This window comes from Nomascus leucogenys, unplaced genomic scaffold (assembly GCF_006542625.1).
Source record: "Nomascus leucogenys isolate Asia unplaced genomic scaffold, Asia_NLE_v1 Super-Scaffold_241, whole genome shotgun sequence".
In the NCBI taxonomy this organism is placed as follows: Eukaryota; Metazoa; Chordata; class Mammalia; order Primates; family Hylobatidae; genus Nomascus; species Nomascus leucogenys.
The window spans coordinates 3,561,317-3,588,991 of NW_022095767.1; the positions used below are offsets into that span (position 1 = coordinate 3,561,317).

The 27,675-nt window shown below is 51.3% G+C and overlaps 1 protein-coding gene across 2 annotated transcripts; it reads left to right on the forward strand.

Moving 5' to 3' along the window:
* The first annotated feature begins 146 nt into the window (after nt 1-146).
* Nucleotides 147-27,643, forward strand: MARCHF2 (membrane associated ring-CH-type finger 2). Of its 2 annotated transcripts, XM_030807668.1 has the most exons (6): nt 174-294; nt 5,443-5,712; nt 8,288-8,515; nt 15,169-15,364; nt 19,116-19,325; nt 27,014-27,643. In XM_030807668.1, exons 3-6 carry the CDS (start codon nt 8,340-8,342, stop codon nt 27,170-27,172), a joined length of 741 nt encoding a protein of 246 aa, XP_030663528.1. In that variant the 5' UTR covers nt 174-294; nt 5,443-5,712; nt 8,288-8,339; the 3' UTR covers nt 27,173-27,643. The 2 variants fall into 2 exon arrangements, with proteins under 2 accessions (XP_030663530.1, XP_030663528.1); XM_030807670.1 differs by lacking the exon at nt 5,443-5,712 and having other exon boundaries at nt 147-294.
* Nucleotides 27,644-27,675: the final 32 nt, after the last annotated feature.

The following is a 27,675-nucleotide window of genomic DNA, read 5'->3' on the forward strand; positions in this document are numbered from 1 at the left end:
CCAAGACGCGGCAGGGGCGGAGCCAGCGGCTGCGGCGCAGCGGGGCCTGTGCGGCCCAAGGCGTCTCCGCGGCCTCCGGCCCCGCCTCTTAGGGCGGGACGTGCACGGCGATTGGCGAGTGCAGGCGAGAGGCGGTCGCTATTGGCCCGCGGCGCTGTCGGCTCGGAGGGCGGTGCCCGGACGCTGGTGCCGGCCGGAGCGGAGCTAGTGGCGCCGACGGGCCGGGCCGGGCCGGGACCGGGGCCGAGGCGAACGGAGGGGCCTGCGCGGCCGCCCGGCCCGGCCACGGATCAGGTAGGCACGGGCCTGCAGGTAGGGCCGGAGGACGCCAGTCCGCGGGCCGGCTCCGGGTTCGAGGCCGGAGCTCGGCACCCGGGCGGGATGGCTGGGCTCGATCCCTTGGCCACAGCCTTCTCGGGGACGCGGGGACCTCAGTTCCCGTGTCAAGGCCGGTGGGAGGTCTCCGGGGTCCGGCACACATAGGCACCTCTCCGAACCTCGGTTTCCCCACCTGTGAAACTGGGTCATCCCATTGCCAACCTGATGGGGCTCCTGGGAGGATTCAGGAGGTGGCTGGTGCAGAAAACGCCTGACACACAGTAGGCAACTGCTAAGTGGCCAGTGCCCTTCCCCAACCTCCTTCTCAGAGCGGCTCTGCCTGCAAAATAGTAAGTTATAATATAATGACCCAGCCACTTTGCACAAAGATGCTCAAACAGGATGCCCTGTGCTATGTGGGTGCTCAAAACAGGGGAGTCAAATGGGCACGTTGAGCTCATTCAGTTCTTTTGAAACCATACTGAGTAGGTGGAAGCATTAGAAATGTCCCTTGTTATACAGATGAGAGAGTCCAGGCTCAGAGAGGTTAAGTGTCTTGCCCAGGGCCACACAGCACATAAGGAGTAGAGCTGGGATTGGAACCTTGCTTCTCATGCAGGGAGGAATGAATGCAATAACCACCTCCACATTTACCCTAAAAAATATTAATAGAGCTTTTGTTGAGCACTCACTGTGTGTGCCAGGGGTTGACTGTGTGACCTCTCATCAACAGCTCTGCAAGCTGACGATAGTAATTATAATAAGAGCTAATAGTTAATTAACTTCTTAATTTTTTACTAATTTATGAACTACATATCATTATGACTCCCCATCATTTTTTTTTTTTTTAGACAGAGTCTCTCTCTGTTGCCCAGGCTGGAATGCAGTAGCGCGATCTCAGCTCATTGCAACCTCTGCCTTCCAGGTTCAAGGGATTCTCCCACCTCACCCTGGTCAAGTAGTTGGGATTACAGGCGCCTGCCACTGTGCCCAGCCAATTTTTGTCTTTTTAGCAGAAACGTGGTTTCACCATGTTGACCAGGCTAGTCTCGAGCTCTTGACCTCAAGTGATCCACCTTTCTTGAACTCCCAAAGTGCGCAAAGTACTGGGATTACACGCGTGAGCCACTGCACCCAGCCTATAACACTCATTTTATAGATGAGAATACTGAGGCTGAGAGAGTAAAACAGCTGCCTGAGACCACACTGTAGGGAGTTTTAGGGCCCTCTGATTCCTCTGCCCTGTGTTTCCTACCTTCAGGTAAAGGAGCCTGGGCAGGTATGGAAAAGACTGGGGGGCCTCAGTGCCACCCTAAACAAGCCTAGCTAAGGGTGAGCTTTACTTGATGAATTCAGCCTGGAGGATCCTTCTCAGGAGACCCCTCCACAGACAGAGTCCACCAGCTCCATCATTAGAATGAGGCCCAGAGAAGCAAAGTGACTTGAACCAGGACACCCAGCATCGGTGGCAGAGCCAGGAGGGCCAGGAGTTAAAGAACCCAGGTCTCTTGAGGTCCAGAACCACTCCCTGGACTGTTTTAGGTTCAAATTCTGACACCACCCCTTCCTAGCTGTATGACCTTGGGAAAGTAGGTGCCTCTCTCTGAGCTTCAGCCTCTTTCCCCATCATAGGGTGTAATTATTGGTTTATTGTGAAGACTCAATGAGATCTATCTCCAGGCCGGGCATGGTGGCTCATGCCTGTAAATCCCAACACTTTGAGAGGCCAAGGCGGGCAGATCACTGGAGGCCAGGAGTTCAGGACCAGCCTGGGCAACTTGGCAAAACACCATTTCTACAAAAAAATACAAAAATTAGCTGGATGTGGTGGTGTGCAGAGCTACTCAGGAGGCTGAGGTGGGAGGATCACCTGAACCTGGGGGCAGTGGAAGCTTCAGTGAGCTGTGATTACTACACTGCCCTCCAGCCTTTTGGGTGACAGATTGAGACCCTGCCTCAAAAAAAAAAAAAAAAAAAAAAAAAAAAAAAAAAAACAGACAAAAGAAAGAAAAGAAATAGGCCAGGCGCGGTGACTCATGCCTGTAATCCCAGCACTTTGGGAAGCCAAGGCGGGTGGATCACCTGAGATAAGGAGTTCGAGACCATCCTGGCCAACATGGTGAAACCCCATCTCTACTAAAAATACAAATAATTAGCCAGCTGTGGGTGGAGGGCACCGGTAATCCCAGGTACTCTGGCAGTTGAGGCAGGAGAATCGCTTGAACCTGGGAGGTGGAGGTTACAGAGAGCCGAGGTGGTGCCATTGCTCTCCATCCTGGGCAACAAGAATGAAACTCCACCTCAAAAAAAAAAAAAAAACAGGCAAAAGAAAGAAGAGAAATAAATCTCCTGGGCACTGGGCCAAGTTTGCTGGAGCCATCGGATCACTCTCCCATTTCAGCAGCCTCAGAGCTGAGTCCGACTTGTAGTCACCCTCTCTTTGTGTCCAGCCTCAAGTTTGGCCTCTTCCAGGCCTGGGCCTCTGTGGTTTGAGTGGACCTCTAGCCTCTAAATATCTCTGATGCCCACCACAGGGGCTGGCTGGCCAGGATCGGAGGGTCGAGAGATGTGGCTCTCTGATGCTGTTCTTAAACAGAATGAGGATTGAGAAATGACTGCAACATGGCCTGGCACGGTGGCTCATGCCTGTAATCCCAGCACTTTAGGAGGCTGAGGTGGGCGGATCATGAGGTCAGGAGTTCGAGACTGGCCCCAGGCCAACATGGTGAAACCCTGTCTCTACTAAAAATACAAAAATTAGCCGGGTATGGTGGTGGGTGCCTGTAATCCCAGCTACTCGGGAGGCTGAGGCAGGAGAATCCCTTGAACCCAGGAGGCAGAGGTTGCAGTGAGCTGAGATCGGCCACTGTACTCCAGCCTGGGCAACAGAGCGAGACTCTGTCTCAAAAAAAAAAAAAAAAATGACTGCAGCAGCAACCAGAAATGCAGCAGCTCTGGGCTAGACAGAGGGCCAGGTTCTGGGGACAGTGGGAGGCAATCTGACAGGGTCTCTTTTTTACAGAATTCACTGCAGGGTAGGACAACACACGTGGCTAAATACATAGATGAATAAGTAGAATGTTTCAGACAGGGACACATGCCACGAGTGGAATCAAATGGACCCCACTGGCACTTGATTGATTGATTGAGACAGGGTCTTGCTCTGTGGCCCAGGCTGGAGTGCAGTTGTGCAATCATGGCTCACTGCAGCCTCAAACTTCTGGGTTCAAGCGATTCTCCCACCTCAGCCTCCTGAGTAGCTGGGATTACAGGTGCACGCCACCACACCTGGCTCATTTTTGTATTTTTTGTAGAGACGAGGTCTTGGTTATGTTGCCCAGGCTTCTCTCAAACTCCTGGGCTCAAGCGATCCTCCCACCTCAGCCTCCCAGAGTGTTGGGATTACAGGCATGAGCCAATGCACCGGATCCCAGACAGCATTGGTGAGAAGACACCTTTGTTGAGAAGGCTTCTTCAGGAAGGTGACCTTTGAAGGAGACACTTATAACAACTGTTCTGAGTTCAGTGAGATGATGACTATGTATGGAGATTGCTTGGCACAGTATCTGGTTCTTAATAGATAGAAGCTGCTAGTATAATTTTGGTGGTTTGCAGGCCTTGCATTAGCAGATTTATCCGTGTTTTTTTTTTTCTTCCTGATAGAAGAAATATTAGAATACCATATGCAGTAGCTGGGATAGTTCCTGTAATATCCAGTTATTTGTAGAAATGTAAAGACCAGGCCAGGAGTGGTGGCTCAAGCTTGTAATCCCAGCACTTGGGAGGCCGAGGTGGGCAGATCACTTGAGGTCAGCAGTTGGAGACCATCCTGGCCAACATGGTGAAACCCTGTCTCTGCTAAAAATACAAAAACGAGCTGGGTGTGGTGACACACAGCTGTAGTCCCAGCTACTCGAGAGGCTGAAGCAGGAGAATCACTTGAACCCAGGAGGCTGAGGTTGCAGTAAGCTGAGATCACACCACTGCATTCCAGCCTGGGTAACAGAGTGAGACCTTGTCTTTTTTTTTTGGGGGGTGGGGGTTGAGGTCTCACTGTCACCTAGGCTGGAGTGCAGTGGCGTGATCTTGGCTCACTGCAAACTCCATCTCTCAGGTTTAAGCGATTCTCCTGCCTCAGCCTCCCAAGTAGCTGGGATTACAGGTGCCCACCACCATGCCCAAGTAATTTTTGTACTTCTAGTAGAGATGGGGTTTTGCCATGTTGGCCAGGCTGGTCTCGAACTCCTCACTTCAGGTGATCCGCCTGCCTCGGCCTCCCAAAGTGCTGGGATTACATGCGTGAGCCACCACGCCCGGCCAAGACCCTGTCTTTTTTTTTTTTTTTTTTTTTTTTTTTGAGAAAGAATTTCACTCTTGTTACCCAGGCTGGAGTGCAATGGTGCGATCTCAGCTCACTGCAACCTCTGCCTCCCAGGTTCAAGCGATTCTCCTGTCTCAGCCTCCCGAGTAGCTGGGATTACAGGCATGCGCCAACACGCCTGGCTAATTTTTTTGTATTTTTAATAGAGACGGCGTTTATCCATGTGGTCAGGCTCGTTTTGAACTCCTGACCTCAGGTGATCTGCCCACCTCGGCCTCCCAAAGTGCTGGAATTACATGCGTGAGCCACCACACCCGGCCAAGACCCTGTCTTAAAAAAAAGAAATGTAAAGACCTATCCTCAGAGGGGCTGGGCTGGAGGAAAGGACCCGCCTCTGCCTGCCTTCCCATAAAGAGCCCAGCCGCTTCCCCTTTGGCCTCTGAGCTTAAGGTTCTGGTTGCAGGGACTTGGGAGGGACAGCAGCAGGCACCCTGTGTCAGGCCCGGCCGCTGCCCTGTGGGTGTTATCTCAGGCCTGCAGTCTTCCTCTTGGGTCCCTGCCTTTGGGCAATACTTGCTTATCTGGCCTGCAGAGGCCTGACTATGATGCTCAGAAGAACATGTGAGGCCGGGAAGGCTGCTGGCTGAGCTGTTTAGAGGGCATTTATCCAGCAGTGAACTGTCCTAGCGCAAGAGTTAGTAATTGCTCCCCTGTTCCCTCACCTCCCCACTTTGGGGCTCAGACTGGGGCTCAGATTTGGTTTTTGTTTGTTTGTTTGTTTGCTTTCTTTTGTTTTGTTTTAGAGACTGGAGACTGGGTCTTGCTCTGTCACCCAGGCTGGAGTGCAGTGGTGTGATCATAGCTCACTACAGCCTTGAACTCCTGGGCTTAAGAGGTTGAGGCTCCTTCCTCAGCCTCCCAAGTAGCTGGGACTACAGGCTTTCAGCACCATGCCTGGCTAATTAAAAAAAACTTCAGAGAGATAGGGTCTCTCTCTGTTGCCCTAGCTTGTCTCAAACTCCTGGCCTCAAGTGATCCTCCTGCTTGGACCTCCCAAAGCGCTGGGATTACAGGTATGAACAACTTCCCCTGGTCTGGGGCTCGGATTTTGATTGGCAGTTTAAAAGCTGACTTGGGGTGGGGGTGGGAATACTTTGCTGAGTACTTGATTGCCTCCCTTGCTTGGACTTTCTGAACACTTTAGGGGCTGCAGGGGCTCTGGACATTATAGCTCTTGGGGGTTGGACAAGCTGGGGACAGAGATCCTTGGCCCCGGGGCACCTGTATTGGCTTCAAGGAGGTCTCCAGAAAGGGCTCTTGTTTCTTCAATGAAATTCTCGGCCAGGCCGGGTGCAGTGGTTCACACCTGTAATCCCAGCACTTTGGGAGTCCGAGGCAGATGGATCACCTGAGGTCAGGAGTTTGAGACCAGCCTGGCCAACATGGTGAAACCCCATCTCTACTAAAAATACAAAAATTAGCCGGGCGTGATGGCTCATGCCTGTAATCCCAGCACTCTGGGAGGCCGAGGCGGGCGGATCACGAGGTCAAGAGATCAAAACCATCCTGGCCAAAATGGTGAAACCCCATCTCTACTAAAAATACAAAAATTACCTGGGCGTGGTGGCATGCGCCTGTAGTCTCAGCTACTCAGGAGGCTGAGGTAGGAGAATTGTTTGAGCCCGGGAGGCGGAGGTTGCAGTGAGCCAAGATCGCGCCATTGCACTCCAGCCTGGGCAACAGAGCTGGACTCCGTCTCAAAAAATAAATAAAATACAATAAAAATAATTGCCAGTCGTGGTGGCTCACGCCTGTAATCCCAGCACTTTGGGAGGCCGAGGCGGGTGGATCACAAGGTCAGGAGACCATCCTGGCTAACACGGTGGAACCCCATCTCTACTAAAAATACAAAAAATTAGTCGGGTGTGGTGGCGGGCACTTGTAGTCCCAGCTACTCAGGAGGCTGAGGTAGGAGAATGGCGTGAACCTGGGAGGTGGAGCTTGCAGTGAGCTGAGATCTGAGATCTCGCCACTGCACTCCAGCCTGGGCGACAGACAGGACTCTGTCTCAAAAAAAAAAAAAAAAAATTAGCTGGGTCTGGTGGTGGGCCCCTGTAATCCCAGCTACTTGGGAGGCTGAGGCAGGAGAATCGCTTGAACCTGTAAGGTAAGGTGGAGATCACGCCAAAGCCTGGGCGACAGGAGTGAAACTCCATCTCAAAAAATATATATATATATATAAATAAAAATACAAAAATTAGCCAGGCGTGATGGTGCACGCCTGTAGTCCCAGCTACTTGGGGGGCTGAGGCAGGAGAATCGCTTGAACCCAGGAGGTGGAGTTTGCGGTGAGCCGAGATCGTGCCACTGCACTCCAGCCTGGGCCATACAGCGAAACTCTGTCTCAAAAAAAAAAAAAAAAAAAGAACTGGTTCTGATACCATATCTGGAAAGGTGATATTAGTTGAAAGGTGGTCCTGGCCCTGGAGGCTTTGAGGGTAAGAGCAGGCCTAGCTTTTCTTGTCTTCTCTTTTTTAGAGACAGGGTCTCACTCTGTGTGACATAGGCAGGAGTGCAGTGGGCACCGACCGTCATAGCTCACTGCAGCCTCAAACCCCTGGGCTCAAGTCATCCTCCCACCTCAGCCTCACAAGTGGCTGGGACTATAGGCCTGTGCTACTACACCTGGCTAATATTTTTGGCTTTCTTTTGTAGAGCCAGGGTTTCACCATGTTGCCCAGGCTGGTCTCAAACTCCAGAGCTGAGGCAATCGGAGGCAGGCGGATTGTTTTGAATCCAAAGTGCTAGGATTACAGGTGTGAGCCACTGCTCTTGGCCTAATTCTCTTATTCTTTGTAAAGATAGAGTCTTGATGTGTTGCCTAGGCTGGTCTCAAACTCCTGGGGCTCAAACAATCCTCCTACCTTGGCTTCCAAAGCACTGGGATTATAGACATGAGCCACCACACCTGGCCAGGCCTAGCTTTCCTGTTTTTTTTTTTTTTTTTTTTTGAGACAGAGTCTTGCTCTGTCGCCCAGGCTGGAGTACAGTGGCAGGATCTTGGTTCACTGCAACTTCCCGCTCCTGGGTTCAAGCGATTGTCCTGCCTCAGCCTCCCAAGTAGCTGGGAGGTGGGCAGATGCCAGGCATGTGCCACCATGCCCGGCTAATTTTTTGTATTTTTAGTAGAGACAGGGTTTCACTGTGTTAGCCAGAATGGGAAACCTAGCTTTTCTTTTTTTTTTTTTTTCTTTTTTTTTGTATTTTTAGTAGAGACGGTGTTTCACCATGTTGGCCAGGATGGTCTCGATCTCTTGACCTCGTGATCCACTTGCCTCAGCCTCCGAAAGTGCTGGGATTACAGGCATCAGCCACCATGCCTGGCCAGGGAAGCATAGCTTTTCTTAGGAGAGTGAGAAATAATACAACCCAAGCTCCTGCTGTATACCAGCCTCGTGCTGAGTTACGTGCATCGTCTCCTTGAATCCTCACTGGCCCCGCAGAGGCGCATTTTACAGATCGTGCAAACTGAGGCTCAGAGATGTAAACGGTCTAGTGGTCCCTACAGCCTTGACAAGCGGGGACTCAAACCTTAGTCCGTCAGGCTCACTAACCTTGCTCCTAACCTCCGCACTGGCCTGTTCCCAGGCTCTTGGGACCATGGGCCTCAGGCCCTGAGGATACAGGGCTCCCTGTGGCCATGACGACGGGTGACTGCTGCCACCTCCCCGGCTCCCTGTGTGACTGCTCCGGCAGCCCTGCCTTCTCCAAGGTTGTGGAGGCTACGGGCCTCGGACCGCCCCAGTATGTGGCACAGGTGACTTCAAGGGATGGCCGGCTCCTCTCCACCGTCATCCGTGCCTTGGACACACCGAGGTGAGTGGTGACTGCATGGATGTCCTGGCCTTTGTTGCCTCTTCTCTCTGGGCGCAGTGACTTTCTTCCAGCCTGAGGTCAGAAGTCCAACCATTGACAGAGGGCTGAGTAGGTAAATACAGAAAGAGACACAAACAGTTATCGCCTTGTGGAAACAGAAGCCTAGCTTTGGCCAGGTCTGATTCTTTAGGAAAAGCTGAAATTCCAGATTATTATGTGAAATCTGAAGGTCAAATGTTGTCAAGTAACACACTTTTGGGAGGCAGTATAGGGGGTGGTCAGGAGTGCAGGCTGTGGGCTCAGTTCCTGGGCCCTGACCCTGAGTGGACACCTCTCTCTCTCCCAGAGTGACCTGGGACAAATTACTTCACCACTGTATCTGTCTTTTTTTTTTTTGAAACAGAGTCTCATTTTGTTGCCCAGGCTGGAATGCAGTGGTGCAGTCTCAGCTCACTGCAACCTCCGCCTCCCAGGTTCAAGTGATTCTCCTGCCTTAGCCACCTGAGTAGCTGGGATTACAGGCACCCGTCACCACACCTGGCTAGTTTTTGTACTTCTAGCAGAGACGGGGTTTCGCCATGTTGGCCAGGCTGGTCTCGAACTCCTGACCTCAGGTGATCTGCCCGCCTCGGCCTCCCAAAGTGCTGGGATTACAGGTGTGAGCCACCGTGCCCAGCCTCTTTTTAAATTTTTTTTTTGAGTCTCACTTTGTCACTCAGGCTAGAGTACAGTGTTGTGATCTTGGCTCACTGCAACCTCCGCCTCCTGGGTTCAAGCGATTCTCCTGCCTCAGCCTCCTGAGTACCTGGTTCTACAGGCGTGCGCCACCACACCCAGCTAATTTTTGTATTTTTGGTAGAGATGGGGTTTCACCATGTTGGCCAGGCTGATCTCGATCTCTTGACCTCGTGATCCACCCACCTCAGCCTCCCAAAGTGTTGGGATTACAGGCGTGAGCCACTGTGCCTGGCCCCTTCTTTTTTTTTTTTGAGGCAGGCAGAGTCTCGCTGTGTCACCCGCCCAGGCTGGAGTACAGTGGCACAATCTCGGATCACTGCAATCTCCGCCTCCTGGGCTCAAGAGATTCTCCTGCCTCAGTCTCCTGTGTAGCTGGGATTACAGGAGGGAGCCACCGCATCTGGCTACTTTTTGTATTTTTAGTAGACATGGTGAGCCACTGTACCCGGCCCCCATTTCCTTCTAATCTGTATCTTTTGCATTATTTCCCTGCCAAAATTTCATGAGCAAAGCCCATTTCCCTAGCGCAGCATCTGAGGCAGGCAGTGCACACAGCACAGCAGCCTAGGGTACTCTGCCCTGGAGTCAGACTTCCCGGGTCCCAGTCCCAGCTGCATGGACTCCTGACTGTAAGTTTGCAGAAATGAGTTCACTCCTCCTGGCCTCCATTTTCTCATATGTAAGATGGAAGCAAAAATAGCACCTGATGGCCAGGCACAGTGGCTCCTGCCTGTAATCCCAGCACTCTGGGAGGCCGAGGTGGGTGGATCGCTTGAGCTCAGGAGTTTGAGACCAGCCTAGGCAACATAGGAGACCCCGTCTCTACCAAAAAAAAAAAAATACAAAATATTAGCCAAGAGTGGTGGCACACACCTGTAGTCTCAGCTACTCAGGAAGCTGAGGTGGAAGAATCGCTTGAGCCTGGGAGGTCAAGGTTGCAGTGAACCGTGATCACATCGCTGCACTCCAGCCTGGGTGACAGAGTAGACTGTATCTCAAAAAAAAAAAAGAAAAAAAAAGCACCTTCCTTATAGAATGAGACAGACTAATCCAGATGTTGCTCTTAGAATAGTGCCTGGTACGGCCGGGCGCAGTGGCCCACGCCTGTAATCCCAGTACTTTGGGAGTCTGAGGCGATCATAAGATCGAGACTATCCTGGCTAACATGGTGAAACCCCATCTCTACTAAAAATACAAAAAATTAGCCGGGCGCAGTGGCAGGTGCCTGTAGTCCCAGCTACTCGGGAGGCTGAGGCAGGAGAATGGTATGAACCTGGGAGGCGGAGCTTGCAGTAAGCTGAGATCGCGCCACTGCACTCCAGCCTGGACAACAGAGCGGGATGCTGTCTCAAAAAAAAAAAAAAAAAAAAGAATAGTGCCTGGTACATAGTAAGTGCTCAACAAATATTAAGGCTTTTTTTTCCTCTCTTCTCTGAATTTGTTTTTTTGTTTTATTTTGTTGTTTTGGAGACAGAGTCTCACTTTGTCACCCATGCTGGAGTGCAGTAACGTGATCTCAGCTCACTGCAACCTCTGCCTCCTGGGTTCAAGCGATTCTCCTGCCTCAGCCTCCCAAGGAGCTGGGATTACAGCCCCCGCCCCTGCCCCGACCATGCCCAACTAATTTTTGTATTTTTTTTAGTAGAGACGGGGTTTCACCATGTTGGTCAGGCTGGTCTCCTGACCTCAGATGACCCACCCACCTCGGCCTCCCAAAGTGTTGGGATTACAGGCGTGAGCCACTGTGCCTGGCCTCTTCTCTGAAGTTGCTCTCCCAAACTTTTTCTTTTTTTTCTTTTTATTTATTTATTTATTTTTTATTTTTTATTTATTTTTTTATTTTTTTTGAGACGGAGTCTTGCTCTGTCGCCCAGGCTGGAGTGCAGTGGCGCAATCTCGGCTCACTGCAAGCTCCGCCTCCCGGGTTCACGCCATTCTCCTGCCTCAGCCTCTCCGAGTAGCTGGGACTACAGGCGCCTGCCACCACGCCCGGCTAATTTTTTGTATTTTTAGTAGAGACGGGGTTTCACCGTGGTCTCGATCTCCTGACCTTGTGATCTGCCCGCCTCGGCCTCCCAAAGTGCTGGGATTACAAGCGTGAGCCACCGCGCCCGGCCTTTTTTCACAGTTTCCCAGCACAAGCTCCAAACTGACGTGATTCTTTCTCAAGATTCTCGTCACTTCTGTTTCCCTGGGTTGGTTTCCGGATGAGGAGTTCCTTTTTTGTTAACTTTGTTTGTGTGTGTACTGGGAGGAGGGTGGGATCAGGGTATGGGTTCAGAAAGGAGGCAGGCAGGCATGCGCTTTTGCCATTGCAGGAGGAAATAGCAGTCTAGGGACAGGACTGTTGAGAAAGCAGCCATGAGCAGCCTGTTGGGCTCTTTTTAAAGCAGCCCAACCCCACCCCGCAGCATGAGAATCTGAGAGAAGGATAGAAAACAGTCATTTGCAGGCAGACGTGGTCGCTCATGCCTGTAGTCCCAGCACTTTGGAAGTCCAAGGCTGAAGGATCGCTTGAGCCCAGGAGCTCAAGACCAGCCTGGTCAACATAGTGAGACCCCTGTCTCTAGAAAAAGTTAAAAAATATTAGCTGTGTGGGGTGGTGCTGCCTGTAGTCCCAGCTACTCAGGAGACTGAGGCAGGAGGATCGCTTGAGCCAGGGAGTCCGAGGCTGCAGTGAGCTGTGATTGCACCACTGCACTCCAGCCTGGGCAACAGTGCCAGACCTTGTCTCAAAAAAGAAAAGAAGGTCTGGCGTGATGTCTTATGCCTGTAATCCCAGCACTTTGGGAGGCTGAGGCAGGTGGATCATTTGAGGTCAGGGGTTCAAGACCAGTGTGGCCAACATGGTGAAACCCCGTCTCTATTAAAAATACAAAAATTAGCCAAGCATGGTGGCGAGTGCCTGTTGTCCCAGGTACTCAGGAGACTGAGGCAGGAGGATAGCTTGAACCCAGGAGGCCGAGGTTGCAGTGAGCTGAGATTGCACCACTGCACTCCAGCCTGGGTGACTCAAAAACAAAAAAAAGAAAAAAGAATACAGTCTCTCCGAGAGGAAATTGGCATTGTCTGGAAAATAGCTCTTCTTTGTGCGACCTCACAGTCTGCCTTCTGGCCAGAAATGTTTGGGAAACAGTGACTCATGGCTGTTTGGCCTCTGGGCCACGCCCCCTGCCTCCTGAGCTGCCCCGGGAAGGACCCGGCATCCCCAGAGACTGGGCCAGGGCTGGAGACTTTTCCGAGGCAGCTTTCTGCAGATGCTTTTTATTTCTATTTCCCCCTCACAAGGGCAGAGGAGCAGGTGAGCACTTCTGTCTGGATGCACAGGTTTCTCAGATAGCATGGGCTTCAGGTGTGATTAGATCCAGGGGCCTGCAAAGATGTCCTTAAGAATCTACCTTTCCCAGGTCGGGCGCAGTGGCTCACGCCTGTAATCCCAGCACTTTGGGAGGCCGAGGCAGGTGGATCACGAGGTCAGGAGATCAAGACCATCCTGGCTAACACGGTGAAACGCTGCCTCTACTAAAAATACAAAAAATTAGCTGGGCGTGGTGGCGGGCGCCTGTAGTCCCAGCTACTCCGGAGGCTGAGGCAGGAGAATGGCGTGAACCTGGGAGGTCGAGCTTGCAGTGAGCCGAGATCGCGCCACTGCACTCCAGCTTGGGCAACAGAGCAAGACTCTGTCTCAAAAAAAAAAAAAAAAAAGGAATCTACCTTTCCCTGTCTCTTGGCTCTGCTCTCCTCTGTGCTGGCATCATTCACAGGCTCCACACAGAAACTAGGGAGCTGCAGGAGCTCTAGGCTTCTGTCCGCCTTGTGGCCGGCAGTTCTGGAGTTTACGGGGAAACAAAGAATTTTAGGAATAGATTATCGGTGACTCTGATGGTATCATACAAGCCTGAGTTGGTCGCTATGAGCAGGGGTGCGTGCTGTTCTATTTTCTTTTTCTTTTTTTCAAATGGTCTCACTCTGTTGTCCAAGCTGGAGTGTAGTGGTACAATTATGGGTCATTGGAGCTTTGAACTCCTGGGCACAAGTGATCCTCCCGCCTCAGCCTCCCAAGTAGCTGGGACCACAACATTGCACCACCACGCCAAGCTAAGTCTTTAAAAAAACTTTTGGGGCCGGGCGTGGTGGTTCACGTCTGTAATCCCAGCACTTTGGGAGGCTGAGGCGGGCGGATCACGAGGTCAGGAGATCGAGACCAGCCTGGCCAACATGGTGAAACCCCATGTCTACTAAAATACAGAAAAAAAAAAAAATTGGCCGGGCGCGGTGGCTCACGCTTGTAATCCCAGCACTTTGGGAGGCCGAGGCGGGCGGATCACGAGGTCAGGAGATCGAGACCACGGTGAAACCCCTCTCTACTAAAAATACAAAAAAATTAGCTGGGCGTGGTGGCGGGCGCCTGTAGTCCCAGCTACTCGGAGAGGCTGAGGCAGGAGAATGGCGTGAACCCAGGAGGCAGAGCTTGCAGTGAGCCGAGATCGCGCCACTGCACTCCAGCCTGGGCGACAGAGCAAGACTCCGTCTCAAAAAAAAAAAGAAAAAAAAAATTAGCTGGGCGTGGTGGCATGTGCCTGTAGTCTCAGCTACTCGGGAGTCTGAGGCAGGAGAATCGCTTGAACCTGGGAGGCGGAGGTTGCAGTGAGCTGATATCACACCACTGCACTGCAGCCTGATGACAGAGCGAGACTCCGTCTCAAAAAAAAAAAAATTTTTTTTTGTAGAGATGAGATGTCACTATGTTGCCCACACTGGCCTTGAACTCCTCGGCTCAAGTGATCCTCCCGCTTCAGCCTTCCAAAGTGCTAGAATTACAAGCATGAGCTACTGAGCCTGACCTGGTGTTCTGACTGGTCCAGTGTGAGGCCTGAGGTCATGAGAAGTGTTGTCTGCTCTGCCCTAATCCTTGAGGATTTTTTTTTTTTTTTTTTGAGACGGAGCCTCGCTCTGTCGTCCAGGCTGGAGTGCAGTGGTGTAATCTCGGCTCACTGTAACCTCTGCCTTCCAGGCTCAAGTGATTTCTCCTGCCTCAGCCTCCCCAGTAGCTGGGATTACAGGTACCTACCACCACGCCCAGCTAATTTTTGTATTTTTAGTAGAGACAGGGTTTCACCATGTTGACCAGACTGGTCTCGAACTCCTGACCTCGTGATCCTCCTGCCTCGGCCTCCCAAAGTACTGGGATTACAGGAATGAGCCACCTCACTCAGCTGGTCTTTGAGGATTAAGCATCGAGGGTTGGAGGCTGGGTGCGGTGGCTCACGCCTGTAATCCCAGCACTTTGGGAGCCCTAGGCAGGTGGATCACAAGGTCAGGAGATCGAGACCATCCTGGCTAACATGGTGAAACCCCGTCTCTACTAAAAATACAAAAACACAATTAGCCGGGCGTGGTAGCGGGTGCCCGTAGTCCCAGCTACTCGGGAGGCTGAGGCGGGAGAATGGCGTGAACCTGGGAGGCAGAGCTTGCAGTAAGCCGAGATTGCACCACTACACTCCAGCCTGGGCGACAGAGCGAGACTCTGTCACAAAAAAAAAAAAAAAAAAAAAAAAGAGTTGAAGGTGGGGAAGTTGTGCAGGACAATCAGGGTGGGTATTTTAGGAAAATCTGGAGAGGACATTGGGGGGCGGGTATAACAGATGCCCATCTTGGGTCTGAGAGGGTGCTGCAGGGTTCCTGGGAAGGGAACACATCACTCCACCTGTGGGAGTCTGGGAAGGCTTCGCAAGGTTACCTTCCCTGCATCTCCTTTCCAAAGGCAAGGACATTTGGAGCTGGGCATTGAAGGATGAGTAGGAGTTCACCAAGTGGCAGCATGGGGTAAGGGTGAGCTTGTGATCCAGTGGGTAGTGAAGCAGGTATAGACAGGAAGCCCAATCATTGCTCACGGGTCCTATCTCTGTGTCCAGTGACGGTCCCTTCTGCCGGATCTGCCATGAGGGAGCGAACGGGGAGTGCTTGCTGTCCCCGTGTGGCTGCACCGGCACGCTGGGTGCCGTGCACAAGAGCTGTCTGGAGAGGTGGCTTTCCTCATCTAACACCAGCTACTGCGAGCTGTGCCACACGGAGTTTGCAGTGGAGAAACGGCCTCGACCCCTCACAGAGGTACCCTTAAGAGTCTGAGAGTGCGGTGGGCAGTGGGGAGAGGGCAGACGTGGGGGCCAAAGGCAGGAGCTGCCCCGGGCAATCTGGTGGTCTCCCTAGAGCAGAATTCCCTACTGCCCCTGTCCACCGGGTGGGTCTGCTGATTGTGTGTCAGAAACCAGGCATGGGGTTTAAGAGCTCTCAGACCCATTACCCTCTCCGTTTTCGTTCAGTCTTTCTCTTCCTTCTTCTTTCTTCTTCTTCCTTCTCCTTCTTCTTTTTTTTTTTTTTTTTTTTTGAGACAGAGTCTAACTCTTGTTGTCCAGGCTGGAGTGCAATGGTGCGATCTTGGCTCACTGCAACCTCTGCCTCCCAGGTTCAAGTGATTCTTCTGCTTCAGCCTCCCAAGTAGCTGGGATGACAGGTGTGCGCCACCACGCCCAGCTAATTTTCTGTATTTTTAGTAGAGATGGGGTTTCACCATGTTGGCCAGGCTGGCCTCAAACTCCTGACCTCAAGTGATCTGCCCGCCTCAGCCTCCCAAAGGGCTGGGATTACAGGCATGAGCCACTGTGCCCAGCCTGTGTCTTTCATTAGCAGAGATTTCCTGGGCACCTCCAGCATGCCCAGCACTCTGTTAGGCACTGGGGACCCAGTCACCAACAAGACACATAGGGCTGGACACTCATGGAGATTAAAGTCCAGTAACTTTAATCTGGACTTTGAAGCATAGCTTTTGATATGAGGTTACAGAAAAAAAAAAATCAACAAAGCAACTGGTTTCTAGGAGCAATAGTGCAATAAGGGAAAAACATGTCACAGGGGGTGGGGCGACTTGGGGTGTCAGGCAAGGCCTCAACAGGAGGTGAACCCCCCAGCTGAGACCTGAGAGATGAAAAAGAACAAGCTGCCAGGCGCAGTGGCTCATGCCTGTAATCCCAGCACTTTGGGAGGCCAAGGTGGGCGGATCACTTGAGGTCAGGAGTTCAAGACCAGCCTGGCCAACATGGTGAAACCCATCTCTACTAAAAATACAAAAAAAAAAAAATCCAGACGCGGTGGCTCACGCCTGTAATCCTAGCACTTTGGGAGGCCAAGGTGCATGGATCACCTGAGGTCAGGAGTTCAAGACCAGCCTGGCCAACATGGCAAAACCCTGTCTCTACTAGCTATACAAAATTAGCCAGGTGTGCGCCGGGCGCAGTGGCTCACGCCTGTAATCCCAGCACTTGGGGAGGCTGAGGCGGGCGGATCACGAGGCCAGGAGATCGAGACCGTCCTGGCTAACACGGTGAAACCCTGTCTCTACTAAAAACACAAAAAATTAGCTGGGCGTGGTTGCAGGCGCCTGTAGTCCCAGCTACTCGGGAGGCTAAGGCAGGAGAATGGCCTGAACCCAGGAGGCGGAGCTTGCAGTGAGCTGAGATCACGCCACTGCACTCCAGCCTGGGTGACAGAGTGAGACACCGTCTCAAAAAAAAAAAAATTTAGCCAGGTATGGTGGTGGGTACCTATAATCCCATCCATTAGGGAGGCTGAGGCAGGAGAATTGCTTGAACCCAGGAGGCAGAGGTTGCAGTGAGCTGAGACTAAGCCACTGCACTCCAGCCTGGGTGACAGAGCAAAACTCTGTCTCAAACAATAAGAAAAAAGCTGGGTGTTGTGGCACATGCCTGTAATCCCAACTACTTGGGAGGCTGAGGCAGAAGAATCACTTAAACCTGGGAGGTGGAGTTTGCAGTGAGTTGAGATAGCGCCACTGCACTCCAGCCTGGGCAACAGAATGAGAGACTCTATCTCAAAAAAAAAAAAAAAAAAAAAAAAAAACAAGGCTGGACGTGGTGGCTCACAATCCCAGCACTTTGGGAGGCAGAGGCGGGTGGATCACCTGAGGTCAGGAGTTTGAGACCAGCCTGGCCAACGTGGTAAAACACCGTCTCTACTAAAAATACAAAAATTAGCTGGGCATGGTGGTGGGGCCCTGTAATCCCAGCTTGAACCTTGGAGGTGGAGGTTACAGTGAGCCAAGATTGCACCACAGCACTCCAGCCTGGGCAACAAGAGCGAAACTCCGTCTCAAAAAAAACAAAAACAAAAAACAAAAACCCTAGAAAAGCCCCTAGCCCATCTGGGAGCCAAGGTGTAAGGAGAAAAGTGGGAGGGAGGTTCAGCCCCCTTTACACACCCTCCCACACCCACTTGGGTCTACAGCCACATGGCCCCCTCCGCACGCAGCTTGTCTAGGCGGCCTCCCCCTACCCCAGGGCCTTTGCATCTGCTGCCCCTGCAGCCTAGAGCCCCATCTCCCCCATTCTTTATGTGGTTCCTTCTGTTCATTCCGTTCTCTTCAATGTCACCTCCTTGGCAATGCCTTGCCCTATGTGACCGTTCACTCATTTCATAGCTCCACTGCCAGCATGGGAGAGCAGGGGCCCTTTCTGTCTCATCCACCCGAATTTCATAAATTGAGCCCATTTCTTGGCTGGGTGCGGTGGCTCATGCCTGTAATCCCAGCACTTTGGGAAGCCAAGGTGGGAAGATCACTTGAGGCCAGGAGTTCAAGACCAGCCTGGGCAACACGGCAAGACCCTGTCTCTACAAAAAAATACAAAAAAAAAGAAATTATTATTATTATTATTATTTTGAGACAGAGTCTTACTCTGTCACCCAGGCTGGAGTGCAGTGGCGCGATCTTGGCTCACTGCAACCTCCACCTCCCGGGTTCAAGCAATTCTCCTGCCTCAGCCTCCCGAGTAGCTGGGATTATAGGTGCCCACCACACCTGGCTAATTTTGTATTTTTAGTAGAGACGGGGTTTCTCCATGTTGGCCAGGCTGGTCTCGAACTCCTGGCCTCAAGTGATTGACCCACTTTGGCCTCCCAAAGTGCTGGGATTACAGACGTGAGCCACCACGCCAGGGTTTTTTTTTTTTTTTTTTTTTTTTTTAAAGCCCATTTCTTTTGGCCTGTCATCTGGGGGAGGCCAAGCATAGTAGATTAGTAGCCAAGGATGCTTCGGCCCTGGAGCAAGACTTCCCAGTTTGGAACCCCAGCTTTGTGGACTATGTAGCTGTGTGAGTTTGCTCACTTGAGTTAATTCCTCTGTGCCTCAGTTTCCCCATCTGTAAAATGGGGGTAAAAGTGCCCAGCACCTGGCAGCGCCTGGCTCCTCACAGGCTCAATAAATGTTTGGAAGAAGGAAAGGGCCAGGCGTGGTGGCTCACACCTGTAATCCCAGAACTTTGGAAGGGCGAGGTGGGCAGATCACTTAAGGTCACAAGTTCGAGACCAGCCTGACCAACATGGTGAAACCCCAACTCTACTAAAAATACAAAATTAGCTGGGCGTGGTGGCGCTTGCCTATAATCCCAGCTACTCAGGAGGCTGAGGTGGGAGAATCGCTTGAACCTGGGATGTCGAGGTTGCAGTGAGCCAAGATTGTGCCACGGCACCCCAGCCTGGCTGACAGAGCGAGACTCTGTCTCAAAAAATATATATACGTACAACATTAGCCGTGCATGGTGGCGCTTGCCTGTAATCCCAGCTACTCCGGCGGCTGAGACAGGAGAATTGCTTAAATCCAGAAGGTCGAGGTTGCAATGAGCCGAGATCACGCCATTGCACTCCATCCTGGGTGACAGAGTGAGAATCTGTCTCAAAAAAAAAAAAAGAAAGAAGGAAAGGACAGAGGGAGGCCTAGGCCTGGAGGTCCTGACCCCTCCCCCTCAGTAGCCCCTTCTCTGCCCCCTCTCCCCTATCCTCTCCCCTGCAGTGGCTGAAGGACCCGGGGCCGCGGACGGAGAAGCGGACACTGTGCTGTGACATGGTGTGTTTCCTGTTCATCACGCCGCTGGCCGCCATCTCAGGCTGGTTGTGCCTGCGTGGGGCCCAGGACCACCTCCGGCTCCACAGCCAGCTGGAGGCCGTGGGTCTCATTGCCCTCACCATCGCCCTCTTCACCATCTATGTCCTCTGGACGCTGGTGAGTGGCCGCACTTGCGCAGCATGCATCTGGAGCTCTGCCGCTGGGAGCAGCAGGGCCAAGGATTTGGCCCCTGGCTTGTGGGGTACGGGGCTCCCTGGCTGCCTCTGTCTATGGCCTTTCAGATTCCAAATGTGACAAAGGTCTAGGGAATCCCTGAGCCAGGTGTGAACCTTGACCTGAGTGCAGTATCCCCCATCCATGAACCCCCAAGATTAGGAGGGGGGCAGAGAGGAGCAAAAGCCTGAGAGAGAGATTAGGGGAGAACAAGATAGTGGGGAAATATATATCGATTAAGAAATTGAGGCCAGGCACGGTGGCTCATGCCTGTAATCCCAGCACTTTGGGAGGCCAAGGCAGGTTGATCACCTGAGGTCGGGAGTTCAAGACCAGCCTAGTCAACATGAAGAAACCCCATCTCTACTACAAATACAAATTAGCCAGGTGTGGTGGCACATGCTTCTAATCCCAGCTACTCGGGAGGCTGAGGGGCAGGAGAATTGCTTGAACTCGGAAGGCGGAGGTTGCGGTAAGCTGAGATTGTGCCATTGTACTCTAACCTGTGTAAAAAGAGCGAAACTCCATCTCAAAAAAAAAAAAAAAAAAAAAAGAAAAAAGAAAGAAATTGAAAGGGAAAACCCAGGCACAGTGGCTCACTCTAATCCCAGCACTTTGGGAGGCCAAGGCAGGTGGATCAACTGAGCCCAGGAGTTCAAGACCAGCCTGGCCAACATGGTGAAACCTTGTCTCTACTAAAAATACAAAAATTTAGCTGTGCATGGTGGTGGGTGCCTGTAATCCCAGCTCCTCAGGAGGCTGAGGCAGGAGAATCACTTGAACCCGGGAGGCAGAGGTTGCAGTGAGCTGAGATTGCACCACTGCACTCCAGCCTGGGCGACAAGAGCAAAACTGTGTCTCAATAAAAATAAAAATAAAAATAAATTGAAAGGGGAAAGCTAGGTGTGGTGGCTCACGCCTGTAATCCCCATACTTTGGGAGGCTGAGGCAGGCGGATTCCTTGAGGTCAGGAGTTTGAGACCAGCCTGGCCAACATGGTGAAACCCCATCTCTACTAAAAATACAAAAAATTAGCCTGGTGTGGTGGCATGTGCCTGTCATCCCAGCTACTAGGGAGACTGAGGCAGGAGCATCGCTTAAACCCAGAAGCCAGAGGTTGCAATGAGCCGAGATCCTGCCACTGTACTCCAGCCTGGGCGACAGAGTGAGATTCTGTCTTAGAAAAAAGAAAAAGAAAGAAAGAAAAAAAAGGAAAAGAAATTGAAGGGGAAGAGAGAGAGGAACTGAGATGAAAACACTGAGTGAGGCCAGGCCCAGTGGTTGTAACATCTGCAGTCCTAGCACACTGGGAGGCTGAGGCAGGAAGATTGCTTGAAGCAAGGAGGTTCAAAACCAGGAGGGGGCAACAAAACAAGATGCCCATCTCTATAAAAAATTTAAAAATTAGTGGGTGTGCACCTCTAGTCTCAGCTACTCTGGAGGCCGAGGTGGGAGGATGTCTTGAGGTTAGGAGTTTGAGACTAGCAGGGCAACTTAGGGAGACCCCCATCTCTACAAAAGGAAAATAATTAGCTGGGCATGGTGGCTCACACCTGTAATCCCAATACTTTAGGAGGCTGAGGTGGGAAAATCCCTTGAGGCCAGGAGTTCAAGACCAGCCTGGGCAACATAGAAAGACCCCGTGGCTACAAAAAATTTTTAAAAATTAGCTGGGCATGGTGGCACATACCTGTAGTCCCAGCTACCTGGGAGGCTGAATCAGGAGGATCACTTGAGCCCAAGAGTTTGAGGCTGCAGTGAGCTGTGATCACACTACTGTACTCCACCCTGGGTGACAAAGCAAGACCCAGTATCAAAAAAAGAAAAAAAGCCTGGGTGTGGTGCCTCCTGCCTGTAATCCCAGTACTTTGGGAGGCTGCAGCAGGAGGATCGCCATAGCCCATGAGTTCAAGATCAGCTTGGTGGCCGGGTGCGGTGGCTCACGCTTGTAATCCCAGCACTTTGGGAGGCCGAGGCGGGCAGATCACGAGGTCAGGAGATCGAGACCACAGTGAAACCCCGTCTCTACTAAAAATACAAAAAATTAGCTGGGCGTGGTGGCGGGCGCCTGTAGTCCCAGCTACTCGGAGAGGCTGAGGCAGGAGAATGGCATCAACCCGGGAGGCGGAGCTTGCAGTAAGCCGAGATCGTGCCACTGCACTCCAGCCTGGGTGACAGAGCGAGACTCCGTCTCAAAAAAAAAAAAAAAAGATCAGCTTGGGCAAGATGGTGAGACCCCATCTCAAAAAATAATAATAGGGGCTGGGCATGGTGGCTCACACCTGTAATCCCAGCACTTTAGGAGGCTGAGGCAGGCAGATTGCTTGAGCTTACGAGTTCGAGACCAGCCTGGGCAAAGTGGCAAAACCCCATCTCTACAAAAAATACAAAATTTTGTCGGCCGTGGTGGTGTGTGCCTGCAGGCTCAGCTACTCCGGAGGCTGAGGTGGAGGATCGCTTGAGCACTGGAGGCAGAGGTTGCAGTGAGCCGAGATTGCACCACTGAACTTCAGCCTGGGTGATAGAGCCTGACCTTGTTTCGAAGCAAATAATAATATTAATAAAAGAAAAAGGAAAAAAAAAGGCTGGGTGCAGTGGCTTATGCCTGTAATCCCAGCACTTTGGGAGGCTGAGGCGGGCATATCACTTGAGGTCAGGAGTTTCTACTAAAAATATAAAACATTGGCCAGGCATGGTGGCTCACGTCTGTAATCTCAGCAATTTGGGAGGCTGAAGGGGGTGGATCACGAGGTCAGGAGTTCAAGACCAGCCTGACCAACATGGTGAAACCGTGTCTCTACTAAAAATACAAAATTAGCTGTGTGTGGTGGTGCGCGCCTGTAATCCCAGCTACTCAAGAGGCTGAGGCAGGAGAATCGCTTGAACCTGGGAGGCAGATGTTGCAGTGAGCTGAGATTGCACCATTGCACTCCAGCCTGGGCAACAGAACAAGACTCCATTTCAAAAAAAAAAAAAGAAAATTAGCCAGTTGTGGTGGCACATGCTAGTAATCCTAGCTACTCGGGGGGCTGAGGCACAAGAATCACTTGAATTCGGGAGGTGGAAGTTACAGTGAGCTAAGATCGTGCCACTGCACTCCAGCCTGGGTGCCTGAGTGACAGAATAAGACTCTGTCTCAAAAAAAAAAAGAAAAGAAAAAAGCCTGAATGAGAGGCTGACAGAATGATGGGGGTGTGAGGTATTGTTCTAGGCCTCTGGTAGGCAGCAGAACCCTTGCTTAGAGGCAAAAGTTCCCCCAAATCTCACCCCTCAGACACAACCACTATTGTCCAGCTGTAGGGGAGTCCCTGCCTCACAAAGTATTTTTCAATGAACCTACCAGCATTTTTTTTGTTTTTGAGACGGGGTCTTGCTCTGTCACCCAGGCTAGAGTGCAGTGGCGCAATGTTGGCTCACTGCCATCTCCGCCTCCTGGGCTCAAGCGATTCTCCTGCCTCAGCCTCCTGAGTAGCTAGGATTACAGGCATGCGCCACCACACCCAGCCAATTTTTATATTTTTAGTAGAGACGGGGTTTCGCCATGTTGGCCAGGCTGGTCTCGAACTCTTGACCTCAGGTATCCACCCACCTTGGCCTCCCAAAGTGCTGGGATTACAGGTATGAGCCATCACGCCCTGCCCCTACCAGCATATTTTAAAATATGTAAATAGGATGAAATCATAGCTACTATTTTAGCATCTGCTTGTTTTCATTTTGCTGGTGTTCTTTAAAAAAAAAAACCCACACACACAACGAGGCAGCCACCCAGCAGACATTCATTGTATGGGTGGACCATATTTATTTAACCAATCACTTTTGACAGGCACTGGGATTTTTTCCAATGTGTGTATGGTTTTATTTCTACTTCTTCCTTTTTTTTTTTCCCATTATGAACAGTGCTTTGGGCACTGTCCATGCAAATGTTTCTTGGGAACTTGCTTGGTCAAATGATGTGAACCAGTGACATTTATTTATTTATTTATTGAGCTGGAGTTTCACTGTGTCGCCCAGGCTGGAGTGCAATGGTGCGATCTCGGTTTACTGCAACTTCCGCCTCCCAGGTTCAAGCAATCCTCATGCCTCAGCCTCCCGAGTAGCTGGGATTAAGGCATCTGCCACCATCTCTGGCTAATTTTTGTATTTTTAGTAGAGACGAGTTTTCACCATATTGGCCAGGCTGGTCTCAACCTCCTGGACTCAGGTGATCTGCCCACCTTGGCCTCCCAAAATGCTGAGATTATAGGCATGAGTCATTGTGCTAAGCGACTTTTTTTAAAATTTTTTTTTTTTTGAGACAGAGTCTTGCTGTGTCACCAGGCTAGAGTGCAGTGATGCGATCTTGGCTCACTGCAACCTCTGCCTCTCAGGTTCAAGCAATTCTCCTGCCTCAGCCTCCCGAGTAGCTGGAACTACAGGTGTGCGCCACCACACCCAGATAATTTTTTTTATTTTTAGTAGAGACAGGGTTTCACCATGTTGGCCAGGATGGTCTCGATCTCTTGACCTTGTGATCCGCCCACCTCTGCCTCCCAAAGTGCTGGGATTACAGGTGTGAGCCACCATGCCAGGCCATTTTTAAATTTTTTTATAGACTAATTTTTAGAGCAATTTTAGGTTCACAGCAAAATTTAGCAGAAAGTACAGAGAGTTCCTGTATATCACACGGCTCCATACACACACAACCTGCACAGCCTCCCCCACTATTAACATCGTGTACCCAAGCAGTGCATTTGTTACAATCAGTGAACCTTCATTATCCCTTTAAAGCCATAATTCACATTAGGATTCACTGTTTTTGTTTGTTTTGAGATGGTATCTTGCCCTGTCTCCCAGACTGGAGTGCAGTGGTGTGATCTCCGCTCACTGCAACCTCTGCCTCCTGGGCTCAAGCAATCCTCCCACCTCAGCCCTCCCGAGTAACTAGGACCACAGGTGCCCACTACCACACCTGGCTAATTTTTGTATTTTTTGTAGAGACAGGGTTTTGCTATGTTGTTGTAGCTGGTTTTAAACTCCTGGGCTCAAACCTTGGCTTCCCAAAGTGCTGGGATTACAGGTGTGAGTCACCGCACCTGGCGTGTGTGTGTGTGTGTGTGTGTGTGTGTGTGTGTGTGTGTGTGGCGGGCAGGGGATAGGATTGTGCTTTGTCACCCAGGCTGCAGTGCAGTGTGGCGTGATCATGGCTCACTGCAGCCTCAACCTCCCAGGCTCCATTGATCCTTCCACCTCAGCTTCCTGAGTAACTAGTATTACAGGTGTGCGCACCACGCCTGGCTAATTTTTGTATTTTTTTGGTGGAGATGGGGTTTTGCCATGTTGTCCAGGCTGGGAGTTGACTCTTGCTGTTGGACATTTATAAGTTTTGATGAATGTATAATGACATATATTCACTTTTTTTTTTTTTTTTTTTTTTTTTTTTTTATGACCAGGAGTCCTCCACTCTGGTGCCAGGGCTGGGAGTGGCCAGTGGTGCGATCTTGGCTCGCTGCAACTTCTGCCTCCCAGGTTCAAGCGATTCTCCTGCCTCAGCCTCCCAAGTAGCTGGGACTACAGTCCTGTGCCACCATGCCCAGCTAATTTTTGTATTCTTAGTGGAGATGGGGTTTCACCATGTTGGCCAGGATGGTCTCGATCTCTTGACCTCGTGATCTGCCCACCTTGGCCTCCTAAAGGGCTGGGATTACAGGTGTGAGCCACTGCGCCCAGCCATATTCACCATTATAATATCAGACAGAGTAGTTTCATTGCCCTGAAAATCCTCTGTGCTCTATCTATTCATGCCACCTTCCTTTTCCCCAACCCCTATCCACTGCTGATCTTTTTACTGTCTCCATGGTTTAGCCTTTTCCAGAATGTCCTATAGTTGGAGTCATTCAGTATGCAGCATCTTCAGGTTGGTTGATTTCATTTAGTGATATGCATTTAAGGTTATTTTCGTGGCTTAAGGGCTTTTTTTTTTTTTTTTTTTTTTTTTTTGAGGCAGAGTCTCGCTCTTTCACCCAGGCTGGAGTGAAGTGGCGTGATCTCGGCTCACTGCAGCCTCTTCACCCCTCCCCCGCAGGTTCAAGCGATTCTCTTGCCTCAGCCTCCTGAGTAGCTGGAATTACAGGCACCTGCCACCACACCCGGCTAATTTTGTATTTGTAATAGAGACGGGATTTCTCCATGTTGGTCAGGCTGATCTCGAATTCTGGACCTCAGGTGATCCACCCACCTTGGCCTCCCAAAGTGCTGGGATTACAGGCTTGAGCCACCGCACCCAGCATTTTTTTTTTTTTTTTTTTTTTTTTTAGACAGGATCTCACTCTGTCGGATTGTAGTGGCGTGAGCACAGCTTGCTGCAGCGTCAACCTACAGGGCTCAAATGATTCTCCCACCTCAGCCTCCTAAGTAGCTGGGACCACGGGCCTGGGCCACCACACCTGGCTAATTTTTAAATATTTGGTAGAGACAAGGTCTTGCTATGTTGCCTAGGCTGGCCTCCAACTCCTGAGCTCAAGTGATCCCCCCACCTCGACCTCCCAAAGTGCTGGGATTACAGACATGAGCCACCTTACCCAGCTTCATTTCTTTTTAGCACTGAATAATATCTCATTATCTGGAAGCACCACTGTTTATTTATTCATTCACCTATTTTTTTTTTTTTCGAGACGGAGTCTCGCTCTGTCGCCCAGGCGTGAGTGCAGCGGCGCGATCTCGGCTCACTGCAAGCTCTGCCTCCCGGGTTCACGCCATTCTCCTGCCTCAGCCTCGCGAGTAGCTGAGACTACAGGCGCCCACCACCACGCCCGGCTAATTTTTTGTATTTTTAGTAGAGACAGGGTTTCACCGTGTTAGCCAGGATGGTCTCAGTCTCCTGACCTCGTGATCCACCTGCCTCGGCCTCCCAAAGTGCTGGGATTACAGGCGTGAGCCACTGTGCCTGGCCTCATTCACCTATTGAGTGACTTTTTTAACTTTTTTTTTTTGCACGTTTTGGTTGCACATTTGGCAATTATGTGACTGATTTACATTAAAAAAATTTTTTTTTGAGACAGGGTCTCACCCTGTTGCCCAGGCTGGAGTGCAGTGGCATGATTTCGGCTCACTGCTGCCCATATCTCCCAGGCTCAAGCGATTCTCCTGCCTCAGCCTCCCATGCCACCACACCGGGCTAATTTTTGTATTTTTAGTAGAGACAGGGTTTTTAGTAGAGACAGGGTTTCTCCATGTTGCCCAGGCTGATCTTGAACTCCTGAGCTCAAGTGATCTTACCCCGCGTCAGGGCTCCCAAACTGCTGGGATTACAGGTGTAAGCCACCGCACCTGGCCTGTTAACATTTAATGCCTTCCAAGAGGCTGTTTCACTCCCTTCCCACTGAGAGGCAGGAAAGGAGCTCCTTTCCTGCTGGTGGGTGTGGGGTGTATCTTGTCTTTGCAGGACTCTGAAAGCTGGTGGGTGTCACCAGGAGTGTGAATGGGTCTGTGTGTGTGCACTTTGTGGGAGGAATGTTCATAAGGCAGCTCTGCTTCTGGAAGCATGAGCCCCAGCCGTGGTTTGGGCCAACGCAAGTGCCACGGCGACTTGTTTTCCTCCCTTGTGGGGTGGAGGCTTTTTCACCGCCTCCGCTCACTGCAGTACTGCCCCGCAGGTCTCCTTCCGCTACCACTGCCAGCTGTACTCCGAGTGGAGAAAGACCAACCAGAAAGTTCGCCTGAAGATCCGGGAGGCAGACAGCACCGAGGGCCCCCAGCATTCTCCGCTGGCGGCTGGACTCCTGAAGAAGGTGGCAGAGGAGACTCCAGTATGAACGCTGGGCTCTCCGGACCTTGCAGCAGAGAGGCCAGAGGTAGCTGGCGATACCCTGTTCTGTGGAAGGACAGAAGCTGCCCAACACTTCCCGCACGGCCTGAACGCTTCTTAGGCCAAGAGACACCATGCGGAGCCTAGTCTGTGATCCTGTGTGAAGATATTTTCAGGGTTTTTTTTTTTTTTTTTTTGCACACTGTTGTTCATATGGAGGACAGGTGGACATGGTCCTGAGCTCTGGACAGAGCAGGCACCCTGATCTCATTCTGAGGTCCACATGGCACCTTCTGGGCCAGCAGCTGTGGCCGGTGTATCAAGGGCGCCCTTAAAGCTGGAACATTCCAGCAAGCTTCTTGCGCTTCTCTGCACCCGGCAGGCCCACTTTCCTGGCACCCTCGACTTTATATAAAAGTTGCACTGCGTTTCAAAAACCCACCCCTGAATGAATAAAAGGAGCCCTGGCTGGACAAAATGGACTTGTCAGTTATGTTTCTCAAAGGAGGC

What these genes read in the sequence shown, in the direction of transcription:
- MARCHF2 (XM_030807670.1), top strand. Translation starts at nt 8,340, where the DNA reads ATGACGACGGGTGACTGCTGCCACCTCCCCGGCTCCCTGTGTGACTGC. An exon ending in GGCCTCGACCCCTCACAGAG is followed by an intron (nt 15,365 to 19,115) that starts GTACCCTTAAGA and finishes TCTCCCCTGCAG; the next exon opens with TGGCTGAAGGACCCGGGGCC. An exon ending in TCTATGTCCTCTGGACGCTG is followed by an intron (nt 19,326 to 27,013) that starts GTGAGTGGCCGC and finishes ACTGCCCCGCAG; the next exon opens with GTCTCCTTCCGCTACCACTG.